The sequence below is a fragment of the Nycticebus coucang genome, chromosome 9, assembly GCF_027406575.1.
Source record: "Nycticebus coucang isolate mNycCou1 chromosome 9, mNycCou1.pri, whole genome shotgun sequence".
NCBI classification, from domain to species: Eukaryota; Metazoa; Chordata; class Mammalia; order Primates; family Lorisidae; genus Nycticebus; species Nycticebus coucang.
In genome coordinates this window covers 72,061,056-72,085,671 of record NC_069788.1, presented here as the reverse complement: position 1 = coordinate 72,085,671, position 24,616 = coordinate 72,061,056, and the positions used below count along the sequence as shown (strand labels likewise).

The following is a 24,616-nucleotide window of genomic DNA, read 5'->3' as shown; positions in this document are numbered from 1 at the left end:
TACTTTCCTTATAGAAGCAGCTTTGAGGCTGACTAAGGTTGAAGGCAGATTCCTTGGCAGTACTGTTAGCCTGTGAGTTTTTCATGAATTTCAGTGTCTCTTCACTGCAGTGGATTAGCGGTAGGCTTTCAGAGGGTTGTCTAACATACTCCTTAGCAAGTCGGTCTTCATTAGTAGAAATGCTAGTTTTCATTGGATTTTCTTCATTAAACAAATCTTGCTTTCTATTGGTGTCTTTTGCATAATAATACATACAGCTTTGCAATGCTGGCTCCTCTGTCATTTCATCATTAAATGTTTCTATACAGTGAAATTTACAAAGAGGTTCAAATTCTCTCAAGGAAGAAATGCTGACCGTGTCAACTGGCTGAATTAGTACATTCTGTGAGTAACTGCCAATGTTGTCATCATCTTACAGAGAGAAGAAAATAAAAGTGAGTTGATCATAAATTTATGTGTTAACAGTTATATTTATGAAATAAACTAGCAGAATTATACAGAGTGGTCATAAAGTTCATGAGCAACTTAAATAGTTGCAACATTATCTCATCCATATTTTTCTACCTTTACTACTTAGTTATGTACCCTTAAATAACCAAGTTAAATTTAATGTGAGGAAAGTTGGTTCTTTAAGAATGTGAGACATCCTCATTCTGTGATACCCTTAATGTCTCAGTAATTTTTTCATGGCAGCTTTAGAGCAAAAGAAATACCCGACAGTTCCATTTAATAACAAGTTAAGGTCAAATAAGTTAGGATTTGTGCTAAATTATAAGCTGTTTGAAAATACATACAAACTAAAAGAAAAGTATATTTTACTTTATTCTTAGACCACACTTACTACTTGGATGTATACTACTGGGCACCCCATGGCATCTTAAACCTTGGAATTGGACACCACTACCCTTACTTCCTATCTCACATTGATTTTCACACAGGACTTGATTTTTATCACAGCAATCTTCAAAAATTTAGCTTTGTAAATGAAATGTCATAGGTAAGACTATAGTATAGGTTTGCACTGACATAGTGAACTTCCTTGAGCTAATAGTTTTTAGGGTCTGACAGATGTCTAGCATTGCTGTTTCCCTCAAATTCCAAAATACCCTACAACACCCCAGACAAATTGTGAATGTATGTATTATTTTATGTGTCTTTATATTTTACATAAATAGCATCACATTATATACACCCATATAAAATTGTTCTTATTTCAGTCAAAATTTTGCTTTGGTGCCTTACCCATACAAATACACATAAGTCTAGTTGATTCTATTGAAGTATTACACTTTATTACCTTTTTGTTGACTATTTCTTTCTAATTTGCTCTTAAAATAGCACTGTAGGCTGGACATGGTGGCTCCCACCTATAATCCTAGCATGTAGGGAGAAAAAGGAGGCAGGATCCCCTGAGGCCAGGAGTTCAGTTCCAGACCAGCCTGAACAATAGTGAGACCCTATCTCTACAAAAAATAAAAAATTAGCTGGGGTTGGGCATAGTGGCTCACACCTGTAATCCTAGCACTCTGGGAGGCTGAGGCAGGTAGACTGCTTGAGCTCAGGAGTTTGAGAATAGCCTGAACAAAAGCAAGACCTAAAAATAGCTGGGTGTTGTAGCAGGGTCCTGTAGTCCTGGCTGTCTGGGAGGCTGAAGCAAGAGGACTGCTTGAGCCTAAGAGTTTGAGGGTGCTGTGAGATATGATGCCATGGCACTCTACCAAGGGTGAAAAAGTGAGACTCTGTCTCAAAAATAAATAAATAAATAAAATTAGCCAGACATGGTGATGTATCTGTAGTGCCAGGCACTCCAGAGGCTGAGGCAAAAGGAACACTTGAGTTTGAGTTTACAGTGAGCTATGATGATACCACTGCAATCCAGTCTGGATAACACAGCCAAATCCTGTCTCAAAAAAGCAGCACTGTAGTTAACATTCTTATACATGTTTCCTTGTATGCAATATAAGATTTTTTTGACTGCGTATATACCTAGAAGTGGAATTGCTGGATTATGGAAGATATATGTCTTTAACTTCACTTAGACAGTGCAAAATTATTCTCCAAAGTGGTTGAACCAGTTTATATTCTACCAGTACTCTAAGGGCTCCTTTGCCCTATATGCCTCCCAAACACGTCAATCTGATAAGTATATAATGGTATTTTATTGTAATCTTTTCAATATATATCCTTTTATGTATTTAATGGCCTTGCAGGTTTTATTTTCTGTAATCTGCTTGCTGTATTCTGTTAGAGCTGAACTGCGTCCCCCCCCCCCCCCCGGAATCACATATTAAAGCTCCAACCCCTAGTACCTTAGAATGTGACTCTATGGAGATAGGGCCTTTAAGGTAATTAAGGATAAATGAGGTCATAAGGGTAGATAACTCAGAATGACTGGTGTCCTTATAAGAAGAGAAAGATAGCTGAGAGGTGTGCACACAGAGAAAAGGCCATGTGGGTACATAGTAAGATGGCCATCAACAAGTCAAGGAGAAAGGCTTTATTTAGATAAATGCAACTCCAATGGCACCTTAATCTCAGACTTGTGAGAAAATTAATTTCCGTTGTTTAACCTACCTAGTCTGCAGTCTTTTGTTATGATAGCCCTAGCAAACTAATACATATGATTTGCCTGTTTTTCTGTTATATATCTTTTTCTTATTGATTTGGAGTTCTTTATTATAGATAGCAGTTGTTTGTCTATTATACAGGTGTCCACAAAGTTGCCATAATAGGGAAAATGGGAAATTGTGGCTAACTGTACCTTTATTTACAAATATTCATTACAAAATTTTACAAAGGGGTGGCCAACATATACAGAATATTTTGTAAATGTTTTATAATAGGAATATTCTGTAAAAACGGTACAGTTAGCTACCATTTCGCATTTTTCTTGTTATGGTGACTTTGGGAACACCTGTGTTTATACTGCATGTATCTTCTCTCAGTCTGCAGCTTCTAAAAACTTCATTGATTATACGTTGGTCATATAGAAGTTTTTGTATTTTAGTGTAGTCAAATGTATCAGTTAGGGTTTGTATTTCTCTTATCATACGAAATCATTCCCTTTCCTGTACTTACCATAAAGGCATTTTCTAAACTTTCCTCAGAAGTTAGAACGTTGTAGTAATGTAGGCTTTCTTTTACCCTTGAGGAATTTAATTCTGTATTTTGTGTGTAGTAAGGTTCTAATCATTTCCTGCATTTAGAGAGCCAACTTTTCCAAGCACAAACAATTCAGGGAATAGCCATCCTGGTTTATAATGACATTTGTCTTAAATAGCAAGTGTCCACATATATAAATGGGACTATTTTGATCTCTGTAATCTATTCCACTAGTCTGGATGCTTCTGCTTATAACACATTGTTATAATTACTCTAACTTTATAAGAAATTTTGTTATCTAGCAGGATAGGTCTCCACATCTTTTTCAAAATTATATTGGGCATTTAACTTTTTTACCTTTTAAATGGGAACGTTAGATTCACTTAGGAAGCATGAAATTGCATTAATTCACAACTCCAGGAAAACTGACATCTTTAAAATATTGAACACGAAACACTTATTTATGTTCTTTAGGAAAGTTTTATGATTTTTTTCCATAGAAATCGTACACACCTGTTGTTAGTTGTTTTTAGGTGCTTTCCTGTGTGCTGCTCCTGATAATAGTTAAGATTTGGGGGATTTTTTTTTTTTTTTTTTTGAAGACCAGGTCTTACTTTGTTCCCCAGGCTACAATACAGAGGTGTCATCATCCCTCACTGTAACCTCAAACTCCTGGGCTCAAGTGAGACTCTTGCGTCAGCCTCCTACGTAGCTGGTGTGCACCCATATGCACCATAAGACTATAGATGTGCACCAGTATGCCTGGCTAATTTTTCTAATTTTTGTAGATAGATGTCACTATGTTGCTCAGGCTGGTACTGACTCTTGACTTCAACTGATTCTCATGGCTTGGCCACCCAAAGTGCTGGGATTACAGATGTGATTCACCACACCCTGCTTGATATTGTTTTGTTTTGAGACAGAGTCTCACTTTGTCGGTAGAGTGCCATGATGTCACAGCTCACAGCAATCTCAAATTCTTGAGGTCAAGTGATCCTCTTGCCTCAGCCTCCCAAGTAACGGGGACTACAAGCACATGCCACAACGCCCAGCTATTTTTAGAGACAAGGTCTCATTCTGGCTCAGGTTGGTTTCAAACTTATGAACTCAGGCAATCCACCTGCTTTGGACTCCCAGAGTGCTAGGACTGCTATTGTTTTTTTTTTTTTTTTTGAGACAGAGTCTCACTTTATCGCCCTTGGTAGAGTGCTATGGCATCACAGCTCATAGCAACCTCCAGCTGTTGGGGTTAGGCGATTCTCTTGCCTCCGCCTCCCGAGTAGCTGGGACTACAGGCGCCCACAACGCCCTGCTGTGTTGTATTTTAGTATATAAAATTAAAAATAAAGAGACATTTTTATATGGTACTTGGGTTTGCTTTAATGAACATGATCAATGTGTCTCTTTATATGATTAATTCCTAAGTAGATTTCCACTATAATCAGCAAAGTAAAAAAGAAGCTGCTGATGGAGAGAAGATACATGCAACACACAGTGCCCCCACAGTTGCCACACATGGGGAAATGGGAAATTGTAGGTAAATGTACCACTGTTTACAAAATAATTTTTTAAACCCCTATTTCAATAGGTTTGTGGATTACATTTATTAAATGTAATAATGTATATGAAGTGCTTAGCCCTGTACCTCACTATTGTTGTTATCATAAGACACACATAAAGTCTGTTCCTCTGTTTTGCATAATGTCAGCAAAAAGATACTTACCACCAAACAAATTGTCTAGGGTGTTAAAAACATCTTCAGAAAGTGTAGACTTATATTCGTCTTTCCTTTTAAAATTCTTTATTTCTTTCTGTATTAATAAAAAAGGCATTAATATTAATACATTAAACAAACACTACAAGCTTCTTCTAAAGGTGTATGTATACTGTTTGCAATTTTGCTTTTAGAATATTTTATAGCATGGGTAGAATGTGCTTTCTAGTATCTTTCTCCATTCTGTATTTGATCCCTTTTAGTAAAACTAGGCTATAAGAGTCACAATTTTAAATGACAATTAAACGAAAGGATTGCTCTTTTAATATTTTGGTAAATCAAATCATGTGATTATTACATATAGAGTTATATGATAGTGTATATAGTTTACTGATAATTCTTTAATGTTTATTAGGTCTGGTCTAAACAACAGTAAGGTAGTTGTTATCTAGTCTTTTAATATTGAAGATACATAAGACAGGATTCCAGTAACAAGGTAACATCTGATTCCACTAAATACGAATTTATAAAAATTCACATAGGGTATATTCTTAAGTTACCTTCATATTATCTAAAATGAGAAGGTTTAAGTTAGTTAATAGTATAAATAAGTGAAGAAAAGATTTTAAATGTTTGAGAAAAACATTGGTTTAATTATTAGTGTATGAAGTATGTAGACCTGAAGAATGCTCTAAAAAATATTCTTCTCTCTTATTAAATTTAATATCAGCGGCCTATAAGCCTCTATTCCAGCAGCTCTCAATATGGGGGTGATGACCCACAGGAACTATATTAAAGAGCCACAACATTAGGAAGGTTGAGAACCACTGCTCTATTCAATAATGCCTTTTTAATGTTCCACACTTGAACTACAATAAAAACTGAGTTATATCTTATATCAATCTGTTTTTAAGACTTGTCACTAATTCAGACCATTCCTCCTAATTAAATTTTTAAAATATCAAGAGTAATATACTTGAAAAATAAATGGCACTGTTTATATGCATTGATGTTATATTTTACACTTCTTGGTACTCATAGAATTTCAGAGATAATTTCTAACCCTGGTCTTTGCTTTTTGTTTCTTTGGTCTATAAATTCATTATAAAATATTCTTTCTAGACTTTTAATGCTCAGTGAAATCCAAGAGAGAAGACTTCCTTACATAAGACATCCAGTTTTTTTCAATTTTAGTACATAGTATTTTAGATCCTAATTAACACTGTGATACTATGGCCCAGTTATTTTCAAACTAAATTTTTTTTATAATTATAAAAAAGAATCCTGAATGTTGTTAAAAAAGAGAGATAAAGTAAAAAAAAAAAAAAAAAAGCACTCCAAAGCTCAGTACTCAGTGAGAACCAGTGTGACTATTTATGTTAATAAATTTTGGGTTATCACATTCCAGCAGGCATCCTCAAACTTTTTAAACAGGGGGCCAGTTCACTGTCCCTCAGACCGTTGGAGGGCCAGACTATAGTTTAAAAAAAAAAACAACTATGAACAAATTCCTACGCACACTGCACGCTACCTTATTTTGAAGTAAAAAAACAAAACGGGAACAAATACAATCACACCGCCTCATGTGGCCCACGGGCCGCAGTTTGAGGACCCTTGTAAGGTTACATGTCTATACATCTATACAGTAACCTAATTATCAAATATCTTTTTTTTTTTATTAAATCATAGCTGTGTACATTAATGTGATCATGGGGCACCATATACTGGTTTCATAGACCGTTTGACACATTTTCATCACACTGGTTAACATAGCCTTCCTGGCATTTCCTTAGTTATTGTGCTAAGACATTTACATTCCACATTACTAAGTTTCACATATACCCTTGTAAAATGCACCGCAGGTGTAATCCCACCAACCCCCCTCCCTCAAATATCTTCTTTGAATGGTTCCTAGAGATAGAATTTTAAAAATGAAGTTTAACTCTTGATTTCCTCTCACTAAACAGCCCTTTGGAAAGACTTTGTCAATGCCAGTCTACAGGCTGACTCGCATGAAATTGTCAATATTTGTCCATTTTGGAGCCACAAAAAGGCCATTTCATATGGCGCAACTTATTCCTATTCCCTATACTCTTACTAATAAATATCAAATGTTTAGAACATTCATGAAGATCTTGAGATGTTACAATCTTTCATTTTGTGAGAAAGGGCTCTAGGAATTTTCATGAATAGAGGGAGTTATTTATATGCAGGTCAATGTCATTATGAATTTACACTTAATCATTTGCATATTGACATATTAGAAGATGCAGTAGATCAGAAGTAAGGCCCCTTGCGCTCTCTTCCTCCCTCTGTGACTGAGTTGTGGCCATGTCCCCTGGCAGCACTCCTGGGATTTCATAGGAAGCTAGAAAGGATGGGTTTGCACAATCTGTGAAATTGTGTCTTTCTTTGTATACTGACAGACCTGGGAAAACCAAACTCTGTATTTCCCTTCTTTATGTGTCCACTGGAGATTTCTTTTATTTTCTCTTATATTTGTGAAGAAACTTTCCAATGGAAGATAATGTGAATGCTGAATACATCTGAACCTCCCAGAACTTAGCAATGCACACCTGAGGCAAGTCGGAAGTGATACTGCTGGTTTCCACACAGACAGGAGATTCCGAGTGAGTTAAGTCTTGGGAAAGACTGCTGACATTCCAGGCATCTGATTCAGACATGCTTTCTAATTTTTCATGAGAAGTATCCACTTTAAAATGTACAGGAACTGAAGGCGATGTCCAAAATTTTTGATAGTCCTTAACTGTTGAATGATATAGAAGGCCTCTTAAAAATGTATAATGTAAATGTCTATTAGTATCTGCAAACAAAAAGAGTTTTCCCCCACCCCTCTTCTAAGAAGCAAAGTTCACTGCCCTAAATTTTAAAATACCATTGGTCAAGTTACTAGAAAAATTAAAAATTTTAGTCTACCAGGATAATTTGGTATGGTTATAAATACTAATTTGGATAAAAATGAGTCAATATATGTGGATATTACCCAATAATACCCTAAAAGGGTTGGGACCTAGAAGGTGAGGGGATTTCTCAGCTACTTAATCAAGTAATATTTACAAAATACCATCAGAAACCTTTCAGGGGGTCCAGTGCCATGGCTTACTCTTGTAATCCTAGCACTCTGGGAGGCTGAGGCAGGAGGATCTTTTGAGTTTAGGAATTTGAGACCAGCCTGAGCAAGACCAAGACCCCATCACTACTAAAAGTAGAAAAACTAGTTGGGGGTGGTGGTGGTCTCTGGTAATCCCAGCTACTCAGGAGGCTGAGATCACTCGGATCTCAGGAGTTTGAGGTTGCCATGAGCTAAGCTAAGGCCTAGCCAGGGCAACAGAGTGAGACATTGTCTCAAAAAAAAAAGTTTTTCAGGCTGGGCACAGCGGCTTATGCCTACATCTCAGCACTTTAGCAGGCCAAGGCAAGAGGACTGCTTGAGGCAAGGCATTGGAGACCAGCCTGGGCAACACAGTGAGACCCTGACTCCACAAAAAATCCCCAGAAAAATTAGCCAGGCATGGAGGCACACTTGTGGACCCAGGTAATCTGGAGGCTGAGGTAGGAGAATCACTTGAGCCCAGCGGGTTGGGGTTACAGTGAGCTCGGGTAATGCCACTGGGCTCTAACCCTGACAACAGAACAAGATCCTGTCTCAAAAAAATGGAGGAAAAAAAAAAAAAAGAGGCGTTCAATAACCCATGCTTTCTTTCCCTCATCATCCTGGTCCATAGCCTTGTGCCCTCCTCAGGCCTGTCAGGACCTGAGAGTGAAAAGGATGTACGATCACACTAAGTCCAAATTCCTCTGCTTGACCTTCTAGATCTTCCATAGTCTACGTGATACTACTTAATACACCCCTGCTCTAGTCAGATCAGGATTATTTCCCTGCAAAGAGATAAAGTTCCTTAGCACTTCAATGATCTGTCCTGGTATGTGCTTCTCTCTTGAAGCCTTTCTACCTGCCCATGTACCTATTTTTAAAATTCCTGCAATGTCTTTAGTCTCTAAATCTCTTTTTTCTCTAAATCTCTTTTTGTTTTGTAGAGACAGAGTCTCACTGTACCGCCCTTGGGTAGAGTGCCGCGGCGTAACACGGCTCACAGCAACCTCTAACTCTTGGGCTTACGCGATTCTCTTGCCTCAGCCTCCCGAGCAGCTGGGACTACAGGCGCCCGCCACAACGCCCGGCTATTTTTTTTTTTTTTTTGATGTTGCAGTTTGGCTGGGGCTGGGTTTGAACCCGCCACCCTTGGCATATGGGGCCGGCGCCCTACTCACTGAGCCACAGGCGCCGCCCGCCCGTCTCTAAATCTCTTATCTCACAACTCATTACCTATTCACCTTCACCATTTCAAGGTTGTTTGTATTTGCACATCATGCCTTCAGATGAGTCCACATATGGCTTGTCAATACCCCTTACTGCAAATGGGCCAGGGTTGTCTACACAGCAAATATCGTTTGCTTCCAAACCGTTGTCATCACCCGTCAAAGTATTAAAAAGTCAAGCAGTCTAGTCACAACTGGAGAAAGGCCCAATTTTCATGCTCACCTCTTCCTGTCTTCCAAACACGTGATGCCTGGGTTGTGGTAAAGAGGACTTTTAAAATCCTTACTTTGTTTTTCAAATGCAGAAAAAGCTCAAGGGCCTTATTTCTTAAAGGTTTTTTGCTTACGAATCCAAAACTTTCAATTACACTTTTACAACTTCGTTCATCCCTCGCAGTTGGGCACCCGCGCGCTCGAACGTCCTGTGTGACGTCCGTCCGCGCCAGCCTATCAGGGCCGGGAAAGGAGTGGCCCTGGTGCCCGTGCGACCCCACCACCGGAGCGGCGTGGGGGCTCCGGTGTCTGTGTTTTTCAGAGCAATGAAGCTACGAGAGTAGGACCCGCCCTGGGCGGATCAGTCAGTCCATGAGCTACCTGGCGTGTCCTTTTGTGGAAGGAAACACAAAGGGGAAAGCAGACATGAAAATCTCCGGGAAGAACGGCCGGCACAAGATCAGGACCGCAAGCCACTCGAAATCCACACCTGACTTCGAGGCCAAGGTGTCCCCCACCCCGCGCTGCCGTCGTGAGATCTAGGTGCGCAGCCCGGGGCGGGGGCGGGACTTCCTGACTGACCCAACTTCCGGGCGGGGCAGGGCGGGGCTTCCGGGCAAGAGAGCCTGGGGAGCCGGGGATCTGCTGTGTCTAAACTGTTGGTCAGGATCTCTGTAGCACGTGTCGGGAGTAATTGAAGTGCTTCTGAGCGGTTTGCCAGACTGGTCAGCACTGGGACAGTTGGATAGGCCGCCGATAGAGCCATTTCTGTGCTGTTCCTGTCCCGGCGCAGGCGCGCGCTCTCCGGTGGCGCGGAGAACTCGGCGCGCGTCGGTCATGGACTACCGGCGGCTGCTTATGAGTCGGGTGGTCCCGGGGCAGTTCGACGATGCGGATTCCTCAGACAGGTAAACGGCCACAGAGCCCGGGGGACTCTATATGGATTCTGCTCTCTCCTTTCCAGCCCCCCTTACGGAATTGACACTGTTTGAGCTTTAGAAGAAGACTGATGATTCATCGCTCAGTCTTTGATAGCCTTTTGCTTCTTTGTACATCCCAGTCGGATCTTTAGTCCTAAATCTCAGCAAGGTTGAAAGCCACTTGTCGAGGAAGTAGAGTTGCGGATAGTGATCAGAAAACATGGGATTTTGCTATTTAACTACATTTACCACTTAATAAATGTTTATCGAGCATTACTGTGTCCCACGTTCTTTCCTCCGCGCTGGAGATAGTGATGAACAAGACAAAGCAAATTTCTGTTGTCGTGGAACTTTACCTTCTACTAGGGAGGGCATACCGTTAAAAACATCAGATATATTCTATGCAGATAATTAAAATAGGTTGATAATATTAAATAATGACTAAGTGGTCAGGGAACTGGTAAGTCCAAATTTGAATGACAAGAAGCTACTCTTGGGAAGAGCAGAGGGAACAGCATTTCAGGCAGAAGGGGCAGTAAGTGCAGATGTCCGACGATGGGATCCCTCTTGGCTGTGAAAGTAGAGACTACCAAGAGGCCAGTGTACCTAGAACACAGTGGGAGTAGTTGAGAAGATTGGTAGGTGATGATAGAGAAGCCAGATTATGTGATTTTTTTTTTTTTTTTGGCCTTTCTCAGTGGGCGGGAACAGATTATGTGATACAAGTGATGCTAAGGAGTTGAGATTATTCTGTGCCTTATAGAAAGCCATAAGAGAATTTAGCAGAGGAATAACATTTGATTTAGGATTTAAAAAAATCATTCTGGGCTCAGCACTTGTAGCTCAGTGGCTAGGGGGCCAGCCACATACACCTGAGCTAGCGGGTTTGAATCCAGCCTGGGCCAACTACAACCAAAAACTCCCCTTGTATTGTGGCAGGCCCAGCTACTTGGGAGGCTGAGGCAAGAGAATCGCTTAAGGCCAAGAGTTTGAGGTTGCTGTGGTCTGTGATGCCAGCCATGGCACTCTACCAAGGGCGACATAGTGAGACTCTATCTCAAAAAAAAAAAAGGAAATCATTCTGCTATGTAGTAGGTGGTAATGGAGGGCAAGAGGGGGACAGAGGACCAGTTCAAAGGTAATAAAGTAATCAGATTCAAACAGGGTGGGAACTAGTCCTCAGGTCCTAGAGATATATTTTGGAGATAGAAGTAGTAGGGTTTGGCAGTAGATTGAGTGTGAGGTTTGAGGAAAGAGAAGTGGAGAATTCTACCTAAAAGTAAAGTGAAACAAATTGTAGAATTATTTTGAAATTCTGAACAAATAGTTTATACTTTATAGTAGGGATTCATTACATGTAGATATTTTTAATTAATTAGGGGATATTTTCAATACTGACTGCTTTCTGTGTGTCAGATGTAGCCCTAGGGTGGGTGGTAAGTATACATTGGTAAACACCACCCTGAGGGACACAGAGCTTGCACTCAGTAGGGGAAACGGATATTAAATAAGTAGACAAATTATTTGTATTAGAAATGAATAGTATAAAGGAGAAATAGATGAAAAATAAGGAAAACTTCCCTGAACAGCTAGTAGTAAAATAATACGGGAGGCATGAGTAGGGGTTACACAGAGAAATGGGAAGAGCATTCCAGTTTTGTGATTACACATCAGTTTACAAAAGGCCTTAGAGAAGAAGTTAAGCAGTGTAGCTGGTGAATAGTTAATGGTAACAAGAGTGTACTAATTTACCACCTAGTAATTGTGAGAATAACTCTGTGGTCCTCCACAGGGGGTGATATTGCCATCCTCATTCATACTCCTACCTAAAAGTAAAATGAAACAAATTACAGAATTATTTTGAAATTCTGAACAAATAGTTTATACTTATATTTATAGTAGGGATTTATTTCTATTTATAGTAGGAATGAAGGGATTGGAAAACTCAACCAAAGGTGATGCTTACAATGGAGGGAGTAACCTACAGGTATTTTATAAATGGTTTTGGATTTATCTTTATGCAGTCTGCTCAGGGGACTTTTGGCAACTTCTGGAGACATTTTTGTCACAACTGGGGATGGGGTACACTATTGGTATCTGGTAGGTAGAGACCAGTGATGCTGCTCAGCATCCTACAGTGCACAAGACAGGTCTCCCACAACTAAGAATTACCTGGCTGAGGGTGAGAAACCTTTGTGTAAATGCAGTTATAACTTTAATATGCCATCCTAGGTTATTGGGAGTTAAAGGATTATTATATGAATTATATTCACGAGGTCCTAGTAAATAGCAGGTATTTAGTGATTATTTTGTTCTCTTTCTACCCATGTCTGTGGGGATTTGGAGCCTTCCAAGCCATGACTAATTAATAAATCTGTTTTTACTTAAACTCACATCTGACTGTTTTTAAGCTGGTAGTGCATATTATCAGTTGTGTTATATTGTTTCTGTCTTTGTTCTCTACATGAGAGGTCAAAGTTGGTAGTACCCCTATTAAATTTGGCCTGAGGACACATTTTGTTTGATGTGCACGGTGTTTAGTAAAAATTTAATATGCCAATTGAGTGGAAGATTTTACACAAGAATCCAGATTTCTGGCTTCTCTTAAAAAACTAAGATGATCTGGGCCTACATTCTCACCTACGAATAAAAAAACTTTACTAGTTGGGTGGCGCCTGTGGCTGAAAGAGGTAGGTAGGGTGCCAGCCCCATATGCCGGAGGTGGTGGGTTCAAAGCCAGCCCCGGCCAAAAACTGCAAAACGAAACAAAACAAAAAAAAACCTTAACTAGTTGTGCTTCCTTTGCCATGATCTCTTCTCCCAGTTTGACAGTCCCCACTTCAGTTGTCTTATAACAAGCCAACTTTACTAATTTTAGTGCTCAAGCCCTGTATTCACCATGCTTTCCATTTAGGAATAAGGGTGATTTGGAGTTCTTGGTATAAGGCAAACCTTGACATAGCTCCTTTTGTTGTAAAGTGGTATTGAGTTCAAAGAGAAGCTGTCTTGGACTTATTCCCAAATTTTGTCAGAAAGCTGTTTTTTCCTCCTTAGGCAATTCTGTGAGTGATTTTCTTAGAGGCAAGTCTGGTATACTGCTCAAAGTTAGTTTATTCAGCAGAAAAGATAACAATGTAAATTCTAACTTCACATTTAACACTTGACATACTTCTTCCCAAGTAGGCTTTGGGCATGGAGAATAAGCAAACAACTGCAACAAAACTGAAAAACAGGAGAACTTGGTATTAAGAAGATTTAGCTTACTGGGAGATGTATTAGAAAGGAAACTTTTAGATTTGTTGATATATTTAGTGTATTATATAATAAATAAATCTTTATGGAAATTCTGTTAGATTATATGTAAATGTTCTAAAACATTGTTATTTCTAGTGAAAACACAGGCTTGAAGACAGTCAAAGAACAAGGTGACATTCTGTTTGAAGATCTTCAAGATGTGTCTGAGAAGAAGGGTGAAGGTGAGACAGAAGAGGAGGAGGAAGAAGAAAAGGAATATGATGAAGATGATGATTGGGACTGGAATGAAGGAGTTGGGAAACTCACCAAAGGTTATGCCTACAGTGGAGGAAGTAACCTACAGGTATTTTATAAATGTTCTGGGTTCAACTTTATGCAGTCTGCTTTTGTCTGCTTTTTTAAAAGAATGTTTTGTGATTCTAGAGTTGAACAACTGAAAGATTTTCTTCAGATTATGTTGTTGTATAACCCAATGTATTGATTTTTCATTTTTTATTCTTTTATATTTCTGATAATTTCCTGGGTGTGGATTCTTTCCAGAGTTAATAAATTAAAAGTTATTTAACTTATCATAAGATTATGACCTTAAACATCTGTGTAGGAAAAGACATGAATAGGCAGTGGATTATAAATCATTAATTGTTAATGAGGTGAAAAAGTTCAGCCTCATTAGTAATTAAGAAAACCCAGATTTATTATGTACATATGCCGTTTTTTCACCTATAAACAAATATACAAAATATGTCATTGATGGTCAAGTAAATAGATGTAATTGGGGAATGAATTAGTATGTGATAAAAATTTAAAAAGCTTTTATTCAGCAATTCTAGGGGTGACAAGACTTAGTTACAAAAATGATTTTCTAGATTGTTTATGGTAAAAGAACATCCAAGACGACCTTGAGCCTTGATTAAATTTACTATGGAACTGATTCACACAATGGGACATGATGCAGCCACGGAATGTGTTGCAATAGAAGAGTATATTAATGACATGGGAATATGTTCATGATCTACCATCATCTACCATGTGCAACAAACTGTGTAGAGTGTGCAGAGCCTGCTTCTCAAATTGGAAGTGTCAAGTAGTGAGGAGTTTGCAGAGCCTTGGGATAAACATGGTATATCTTCCTGGAGCATAAAGATTACTGAAGGATTTGTAGGAGAGAAAAACTATGGCTATTAAAACAACCATATCATGGACCAGAATGCATGCATTTTTTAAAAAACAAAAGAAATTTCACAATAGGGTTTTGTTTTGGTAATGCCTCTGTTGACACTTGGTGAAGCTTTGAGCAATTTCAACCTAGGGTGTATTAATCTTTTTTAAGAAAGTTAGGGGAAGAAAAATCAGAAGTATTACCATGTTTCCCCCAAAATAAGACAGCCTCCGAAAATAAGACCTACTTACAGGAAAGATAAGACGTCCCCTGAAAATAAGACCTAGCGCGTCTTTGGGAGAACACCTTAAGATAAGACACTGTCTTATTTTCGGGAAACAGGGTATATACTTAAATGTTATCTTTGGGTACTAGGATCATAGGTGAATAAAATTTTACCTGCATTTTCTGTGAACATTTGTTATTTTAATTTAAAAATTATTTTAAAGTTAAATTTAATATGTTTTTTGGTGGCGCCTATAGTTCAAGTGGCTAAGGCGCCAGCCACATACAACAGAGCTGGCAGGTTTGAATCGGGCCCAGGCCTACCAAACAATGACAACTACAACCAAAAACAGCCAGGCGTGTGGCGGGGTCCTGTAGTTCCAACTACTCGGGAGGCTGAGGCAAGGGAAGTTTGAGGTTGCTATGAGCTGTGCTACCATGGCACTCTACTCAGGGCTATATCTTGAGGCTCTGTCCCCCCCCCAAAAAAATTAATACTTTTTTAAGTTCTACGCAAACGAACAACTGAGCCTCAGTGTTACATGCTAATCCAAAATAATAGGATTGAATCAATAATTGTTATAGGCTCCCTTTTTAACATTTATTATTTTCTTATTTGTGAGAATAAGATGTCATCTTTTTTCTCTTTCTGCCATTAACTGCATAACACCAGTCTATGTGCTAAGCCTCATACTTAAATCTCTTCCCCTTCTGAGATACTGGGCCAAAAATGAAATTGTGAACCAATTTAATGTTGATCTTAGCTCTTTATTATGCCTGTTAGGGGTAAATGAACATTTTCAAATTTTAAATGTATAAACCAGTCAAACTAGAAAATTAACAAATTAAATTTAATTTGTTATTTCTAATAATAGGAATATGTCACATAGAAGCAACTCCCCCCACCAAAAAAAAACAACAGATTATGTAAACTATTCTAGCTAGAACTTTAACCTGCTACTTCAAATGCCTTTTAAGAAAAATTTGTGAGTAAATTTGATTGATTCTTACCTTAGGTTAGTCCTCTAAGTATTGATGCTTAGTAGCTAACTGTGAACTAAAACTATGTGATGGTGGACGTTAGGTTTGTACGTAGTATTTACACCTAGTGCCTTAGATTCTGGAACTTATTTCTCCTAGGCAAATCGACAGAATTCCAACTGCAGTTTGGCAAAAATGTCTACTCCAGCTGACAAGGTGTTACGGAAATTTGAAAACAAAATTAATTTAGGTGAGTTTACAAAATATTTTACCTCACTGGGCTATGTGGATAGTCTTTGAAAACCACAAAGTGTTATGCAATTTTAATATATTCAAGTGTTACTGACTCAATAATAATGCTTAGAGAAAATAAAAGTTTTAGTGATTTAGAAACATAGCTTCAAGGAAAGACTTTAGCTGTTTTCTCACCTGCTGTGGGAATATGAAGTTACAGGTATCTATTCAAGTTATTGTCTGTTCTGTATTGGATTTTGTAGTAATGGTCATCTCGTAGGATGTTAAAAATGGTAGAGTATTAAATATAGTTACATCTTGTTTTACTGGAGACTTTTACATAATTGTTAATTATTTAGTGGGTTGTTGGGGCAGGGAATCGGAATGTTGATTTGAATCATCACCTCTTAAAAAATGCAAGGTCATCCTTTATTCTTGTATAGACAGTCACTTATTATTGTCATCTTAGCACAATGTCTCTTACATACACTGTCTCAGTGCAGCCTGAATTAATATAAGTATGTCGTAGATCTGTAACTTGAAATGAAACTGAAGCTTTTAGAATTAAACTTGGAATTCAGGCAGCTGTATAAACTTGTATTAGTCATACAAAATATTAACAAGTATCTGAAATTTAACATACAAATACGGTCTTTTTGAGGGATTTCTGCATCTAGAATTCGGTGGTTCAACAATTATAGCTGTAATGATGAAAATAACTTGTTATGAAGGAAACACAATTTACTTCTTGCCTTTAAAAACACTTAAATTTTTTTCATTACTAAAAATATATCCTATCTATAATAAAACATTCAGATAAAAGTATATAAAACAAGGAATAGGAGTGTCCTATTCAGCAAGTTCGTTAATGTCTTTTTGTCTTACATATTTACATTGTGGGTTTCTTATATTTTTAGATAAGCTAAATGTTACTGATTCTGTCATAAATAAAGTCACCGAAAAGTCTAGACAAAAGGAAGCAGATATGTAAGTAATATTTTAATAATATGGGTGATAGGGACTAATTCTAGACTAAGTATCATCTTGGTCATAATTCGTTTACAAAAGTTCATCTGTATACTTAAACCAGTTTTTGTTTGGTTTAGCTTAAATCAGGGTAGTAAATACCTTTGTAAATTGAAAATATTAAATGAATCTTCTTAAAACATACATGGGTAGTTGGGTGCAGTGACTCATGCCTGTAATCTTAGCACTTTGGGAGCCTGAGGCAGGCAAACAGCTTGAGTCCAGGAATTCAAGACCAGCCTAAGCAAGAGTGAAACTTTGTCTCTGCAAAACATAGAAAGATTAGCTGGCTGTGGTTGCGTGTGCCTTACTCCCAGCTACTCAAGAGAGGCTGGAGATTGCTTAAGCCCAGGAGCTTGAGACTACAGTGCGCTAGGATGATGCCACTCCACCCTAGCCCAGCAACAAAGCAAGACCCTGTCTCAAGAAAAAAAAAAAAGAAAAAGAAATATATGGTAAAACTGTAGTCTTGTGAAATTCACAAATGTGCTCTCAGGAGGGTAATGATGTCTTTACATTTCAGTTTAAACTAAAATGTATAAAAATGTTCCCATTTTAAACTTTGTTAGGGATTATTCCCTTCCATGAAGTATTTTTAAAAATTCAAGGGAAGACTTAAAAACTAAATCATGATATAGCTGAGAACCAATTGTCTTTACAATTCTGTTCTCAAAGCCAGTTGTCTAAGATCTAACTTCTCTTACATGCTTATAACTCTAAAGTATTATCACTGTTTTAGAAAATGACACTAAGAGTACACAACTAACAATGATAGACTTGAATTTAAAAACCAACTTTCTTCTGATTTATTGCTATATCCAGGAGATAGCAGCCTTTTTTTTTTTTTTTCAGTTTTTGGCTGAGGCCGGGTTTGAACCCACCACCTCTAGTATATGGAGCCAGCGCCCTACTCCTTTGAGCCACAGGTGCTGCCCAATCAGCCTTTTGAGATAAGGTGTCTGTTTGAATCCTTATCTGTCTATGAACTTTTATTAGTTTAGGTTAGTGTGCTATATGGAGTCACTCCGTGTGAGCTGAAGCAAATCAGAGTCTGCATTTCAAGACTGTCCTGATGGCTCAGCACCTGTGGCTCAAGTGGCTAGGGTGCCAGCTACATACAACTGAGCTGGTGGGTTCGAATCCAGCCCGGGCCTATGAAACAACAATGACGGCTGCAGTCAAAAAATAACCGGGCGTTGTGGTGGCTGCCTGTAGTTCCAGCTACTTGGGAGCAGAGGCAGGAGAATCACCTAAGTCCAAAGAGTTTGAGGTTGCTGTGAGCTGCTACACCATGGCACTCTACCCAGTGTGACAGCTTGAGGCTGTCTCAAAAAAAAAAAAAAAAATCCTGTATCTTTATACAAAATGACCTTAAAGAGAAAGCCTTGTGGCTATGATAACCAGTTTGATGAAAATATTTCAAATTGTATGTAAAATCAGCACATTATACCCCGTGATTGAATTAATGTACACAGCTATGATTTAATTAAAAAAAAAAAAGAAAGCCTTGTAATGACCTTAATTCCACTGGGCGGCTGAGCTGAAGGATTGCTTGAGCCCAGGAGTTTTAAATCCAGCCTGGGCAATACAGTAAGACTCTTGTCTCTTTAAAAGAACAAAAAAGGCTCTGCACCCATAGCATAGTGGTTACAGCACTGGCCATATGCACCGAGGCTGGTGGGTTAGAACCCAGCCCAGGGCGGCTAGACAACAAGGACAACTGTAACAAAAAATAGCCAGGCATTGTGGCAGGCGCCTGTGGTCCTGGCTATTTAGGAAGCTGAGGCAGAGGGTCGCTTGGGCCCAAGAGTTTGAGGTTGCTGTGAGCTATGATGTATGATGCCATAACACTCTACTGAGGATGACATAGTGAGACTCTGTCTCAAAAAAAAAAAAAAAGAAGAAAGCAAGAAAAAACAGACTTTAGTTTTGTACTAATAAAATCATTAAATAGGATGATGGCACCTGGGGCTCAGTGGGTAGCGTGCCAGCCCCATCCATATACTGAGGGTGGCAGGTTCAAACCCAGCCCCGGCTAAACTGCAACAACAAAAAAAAATAGCCAGGTGTTGTGGTGGGTGCCTATAGTCCCAACTACTTGGGAAGCCAAGGCAAGAGAATCGCCTAAGCCCAGGAGTTGGAGATTGCTGTGAGCTGTGTGATGCCATGGCACTCTACCGAGGGTGATAAAGTAAAACTCTGTCTCTACAAAAAAAAAAAATCATTAAATAATTTGAAGGAAACACAGACTCAATGTTTTCCCCTTTTTTGCGATGTTCACTTTACCCCAGCTGTTTTTTTTTTTTTTTATTTAATGATTCTGAAATATGGATAGATTTTTTTCAAAATTCTTACTACATTCATACATCTTTTGCCGTAGAGAACTGAATTGCATATTCAGGGGAAATGCAGAAAGTTACACTGTGTAGTGAAGAATTTAGAGTCAGAAACCTACTTAGGAATTTTCATGAAATAAAGTACATTTAAAAGGTTTTTTATTTTGGCATCTCATTGAATTTTGAATATATCAACTATACTTTTTTGTTTTTGGTTAGGTATCGCCTCAAAGATAAGGCAGACAGAGCAACTGTAGAACAGGTACAGTTTGACTTTATTGTAAGCTCTTATTTTAAATTAGCATTTCTTTTCTTATTGAATTGTATAAAAGTTTGCTTTCATTCTTCTTGCTTGATGCTGATGTTATCTAAAATTATTCCTATATAAAATCCCTCCTTTTGTAGTTTAGAATTTAGAGATTTATGTTAGGCTTTATAATAGGACTCCTAATAGATGACACATCAGAGTCATGGTCCTTCTGTGGCTGTACAAAGCCACCACACAATGCTTTCGTTTTCTTGGGGAAGCGGAGAGATTATCAGAGTAGGAATCTTTCTTAAGCACAGACTTCAGGGATTTTATGAGCTTTCTCAGAAGATAGGTTGGGTATCTGCCACAAAAAGGGGGTATAGGTTTGAGAAGAGAGTTAAGGCTTTCAAGTTTCAATTAGAAATCCTTTTTCTTTAAAAATTATGCTGCTTTTATTTTTTCTATTCAAGAAGCTGAAAAATGAGCCTCTAGTTTTCCCTAATTTTTGTCTTGATTGGGTGTTAGCATTGACCCACATTTTTGATGTGAAGAAAATAATACAGAGGGTCAGAATGTAGCTGTTGGCACCTGCCACTTCTCTCTCCTGCCCTTACATGTATACATAAACACACATTTTGGAATTGTAACCTTTTCCTCTTACATATTCTTCATTTAAGACATAAGTGCCCATCTGTCACAGTTGAAGAATTCCCCCATTCAATGGAAGAAGAGGCTGGGGTCTGTGTCATCTTTGTTATCTAATTTATTTTGTGTGATTTATTTCTGTGATTAAAAGCAAAGTATGTTTCTAAGACCCTCAAATAACTTAGGCAGAAAATTTTTCTCTTTCAGTATTTAATTTTGAATAGTCGAGTCATATATGTAGTAGCTTGAATCTCACACTGTCTTTTAAAAATGTGTACTTGTCTATAAATTTATCATTTTTTTCCTGTTTTATTCCTGAGCCTTTGGTATGTTGCTCCTTCCTTTGCCCCTCACTTGCCTAAATACCAGTTTTCCAGAAAGTTAGATCTTTCCCTAGATTCCTGTACTCAACCAGAAAACTTCCCCTCTTTGCTTATGTTTGTGGTATTGAGGGAGTAGAAATTAGTGCCTGTCCATTTATCCACTCACTTTTCTTTCTTTCTTCTCTGATTACAAGGGCTGTAGTTTGGCTTTTAGTCTTACAGTCTTCCAAGGTGTGTTCGTTTATACATGTGCCTTAGGTTTCTGGCACCTCGTTGATGGATAGTCCCTAAAGTATTAGTTGTGTTTGATGCTTTAACCACTGAGCACTTGAAATGTGGCTATTCTGAATTCAGGTATGCTATAAATACAGAGGACACAATGGAGTGTGAAGATTTAGTGTAAAAAGTAGGGTTAAATATTCTAATGACTTTTTATATCAATATGTGTTGAAATGGTAGTATTTTAGATATATTGGGTTAAATAAAGTATTAAAATAGTTTCACCTGTTTCTTTTTACTTCTCATAACGTAGTGACTACAAAATGTACTATTATGTCACTTGAATTATATTTCTATCAGCTAATGTTGGCCTGGAGTCTATTTCTGTTTCCCTTGGACTTGATAGACTTTGATTGCCATGACTGGATAAACTAGTTTGTTCTCTCCAGTTGCTGTAGCCTTTACCTCACATTTTATTTATAAAAAATCATAGTGAGACTGGGCATGGTGGCCCTCACCTGTAATTCTAGCATTCTGAGATGCCAAGGTGGGAAGATCACTTGAGCCTCAGGAGTTTTGGACCAATCTGAACAAAAGTGAGACCCAGTCTCTACTAAAAATAGAAAAATTAGGTACATGCAGTGGCATACAACCGTAGTCCCTGCTGCTTGGGAAGCTGAGGCAGGAGAGTTGCTTAAGCCCAGGAGTTTAAGGTTTCTGTCAGCTATGATATCACCACTATACTCTACACAAAACAACAGACTCTGAAAAAAATCAGAGTGAATAAAAGCACCATAATAGTGACTCTCATGTAGGCAACCAGGATAACAGTACAGTTAAGCTCTTTAGTTTATAACTGTCACAGGCTTTAATGAGAAAGATTTGGTACTGTCATTCTGAATTCTTAATTTTTTGCATTTTTTTTAGGTGTTGGATCCCAGAACTCGAATGATTTTGTTCAAGATGTTGACTAGAGGAATCATATCAGAAATCAATGGCTGCATTAGCACGGGAAAAGAAGTGAGCTTTTCTTTGGATGACTGAATGTTTTCATGTTAGTTTTCTTATTTCAGATACCAAATGAAACTGAGGCACTTAGTAAATACATTGTGCCTTTAAAGAGAAAAGAAAAAATATATATGGGTCAAGAGAGTTTAATACAATGTTTCTGAACTTGGCTTTATTAATATTTATGGCCAGATAGAAATTTGTGCATATAACCATCCCTTTTCCACTACCATTATTGTATTGTGTCATTGAATCTTAACTAGTTGTGCCCAGCAGTAAGCCTAAATGGTCAGTCAGCTTCTTAGAGGCCTGAGTTGTAATCACAAAATTGCTAATGGAGTTGGGTGTTTGGGGTCTCTTATTTTTTTCTTTATATGAGGATTTAGAGAAGGACAGACCTGGTGTTCTTTAATTAGCAGCTTATTCTGTGGGAAGCAGTTCTCAGTAAAATTCAGTTTATAAATCACTAGGTTTAACAATGTCTTTAAGTATTTTCTGTATACTTGAGATACTGAAAAATTTGAAACCACATCCCCTCAATATTAATAGTTAAATTATATTTTGTCTACAGTTTTGCATTGCTTAACAATAGGGACATATTCTGATAACCATCACTAGGCAGTTTTGTTACTGTATGAACATCACCACAAGCCTAGATGGTATAGCCTACTGCATGAGTAGACTATATGATGTAGCCTACTGCTCTTAGGCTATCAATATGTGCAGAATGTTCTGTACTGAATGCTGTAAGCAGTTGTAACACAGTGGTATTTGTGTATCTAAACATAGAACAAGTACAGTAAAAATACAGTATTATAATCTTACAAGGTCATCATATATCTGGTCCATAGTTGTCATGTGGCATGTAACTGTATTTGTGTTAGAGACATGCTTACTGTTTTTTTGAGACTGAGTCTTGCTATGTCGCCCAGCTTACATCAACCTCAAACTCTTGGGCTGACGCAATTCTCTTGCCTCAGCCACCCAAGCAGCTGGGACTACAGATGCTCACCACAATGCCTGGCTATTTTTTGGTTGCAGTTGTCATTCTTGTTTAGCAGGTCCCAGCTGGGCTCAAACCTGCTGGCTTTGGTATATGTGACTGGTGCCCTTACTTACTGAGCTACAGATGCCGAGCCTTATTTTATTTATTTATTTTTTTGATACAGAATCTTATTTTGTCACCCTCAGTAGAGTGCTGTAGTGTCACAGCTCACAGCAACCTCAAACTCTTGGGCTCAAGCAATTTCCTTGTCTCAACCTCCTGAGTAACTGGGACTATAGGCACCTGCCACAACGCCTGGCTAATTTTAGAGATGGGGTCTCGCTCTAGCTCAGGTTGGTCTTGAACTCATGAGCTCAGGTGATCTGCCCACCTCAGCCTCCCAAAGTGGTGGGATTACAGGTGTGAGCCACCATGCCCAGCTCATACTGTTCTTTTTGATAAGAGTTTCACATTTTAATTCACATCTTCAAAACATAGCGGTGTCCTTTATGTATATTATTTCAGTTCATTTGACTTTTGAGGTTAGAATCAAAGATATTGAAAAATAAAAAACAATAGTTGTTAACATAAACTTTATTTTCTTTTTTCTTTTACTTAAAATAGGCTAATGTATACCATGCTAGCACAGCAAATGGAGAGAGCAGAGCAATCAAAATTTATAAAACTTCTGTTTTGGTGTTCAAAGACCGGGATAAGTATGTAAGTGGAGAATTCAGGTAAGCTCATATCCTGCTCCTCTACCCCAAGTTGGTTTAATTTCTTTTTCTTAAAACATTAAAATGGAAAACTGGAATGATTGAAATAACAAATACTTTTCTTGTTCAAGATTTCGTCATGGCTATTGTAAAGGAAACCCTAGAAAAATGGTGAAAACGTGGGCAGAAAAAGAAATGAGGAACTTAATCAGGTAACTGGGATATATGTGTGTATGTCTGTGTTTTGCCCTGCATATCACCCTCACTTCCTGCCAGTATATTTCAGTGTGGGTCTGCTCAAATGTAGGGTCTTGTTAGGGCCATTCAGTTCTGTTAGCCCTGCTGAGATAAGCTGAAGAAACAGATTTCTGAACAAATCTGTTCTCTGTAGAGAACTACACTATTCTCTATCTAAAGAATTTATTACAGAAAAATTCTGCTTCAATTTATTTTTATTTTGCAAAGCTAGATCCTTTGGAGAGCCTTGTAAGCCATGTAAAAACATTCAGATTTGTCCTAAAGGTAATAAGGAACTGTTATAGGATGTTAAGCAGAATAGTGACACAACCAGCTGGTGATAATGATGGGTCACTTTTTAGTAGATATTCTAGTTTTAGACAAGTCTTGATAGGTCCTAAACTGTGCATTATATTAATAGTTTATCATAGTTTCCCTTTCCTATTTTAGTTTAATTTTGGACACATTTATATTTTCTTTGTTTGCACTAACACCTTTTTATCAAGTAAAGACCTGTTACCTCATTGAGATCAAGTTTCCTTAAATTTTTGGAGTTTTTTTTTCTTTTTTCATTGTCCTTTAACTTTTTTTTTTTTTTTTTTTGAGACAGAGTCTCAGTTTGTCACCCTCGGTAGAGTGCCGTGTCATTACAGCTCACAGCAACCTCCAGCTCTTGGGCTTAGGCAATTCTCTTGCCTTAGCCTCCCAAGTAGCTGGAACTACAGGC

The 24,616-nt window shown here is 38.1% G+C and overlaps 2 protein-coding genes across 3 annotated transcripts in view; one reads left to right on the top strand and one right to left on the bottom strand.

Moving 5' to 3' along the window:
* Positions 1-9,682, bottom strand: part of CAGE1 (cancer antigen 1) — a 56,755-nt gene extending 47,073 nt beyond the window's left edge. Inside the window, exons 1-4 of one of the 2 annotated variants that reach the window (XM_053601048.1) lie at positions 9,381-9,682; positions 7,393-7,583; positions 4,826-4,913; positions 19-411 (exon numbers count right to left, since the gene is read on the bottom strand). In XM_053601048.1, the coding sequence (XP_053457023.1) occupies positions 19-411; positions 4,826-4,913; positions 7,393-7,500 (589 nt within the window). In that variant the 5' untranslated portion in view covers positions 7,501-7,583; positions 9,381-9,682. Of the gene's footprint in view, positions 1-18; positions 412-4,825; positions 4,914-7,392; positions 7,584-9,380 lie in introns of those variants that run through there. The other variant, XM_053601047.1, reaches the window with a different exon arrangement.
* The window catches only part of RIOK1 (RIO kinase 1), a 39,956-nt gene continuing 24,971 nt past the window's right edge, over positions 9,632-24,616 (top strand). Inside the window, exons 1-8 of the mRNA XM_053601049.1 lie at positions 9,632-10,278; positions 13,681-13,888; positions 16,070-16,160; positions 17,062-17,131; positions 19,726-19,768; positions 21,871-21,963; positions 23,561-23,673; positions 23,784-23,864. Of these exons, the coding sequence (XP_053457024.1) occupies positions 10,208-10,278; positions 13,681-13,888; positions 16,070-16,160; positions 17,062-17,131; positions 19,726-19,768; positions 21,871-21,963; positions 23,561-23,673; positions 23,784-23,864 (770 nt within the window). The 5' untranslated portion in view covers positions 9,632-10,207. The remainder of the gene's footprint in view (positions 10,279-13,680; positions 13,889-16,069; positions 16,161-17,061; positions 17,132-19,725; positions 19,769-21,870; positions 21,964-23,560; positions 23,674-23,783; positions 23,865-24,616) is intronic.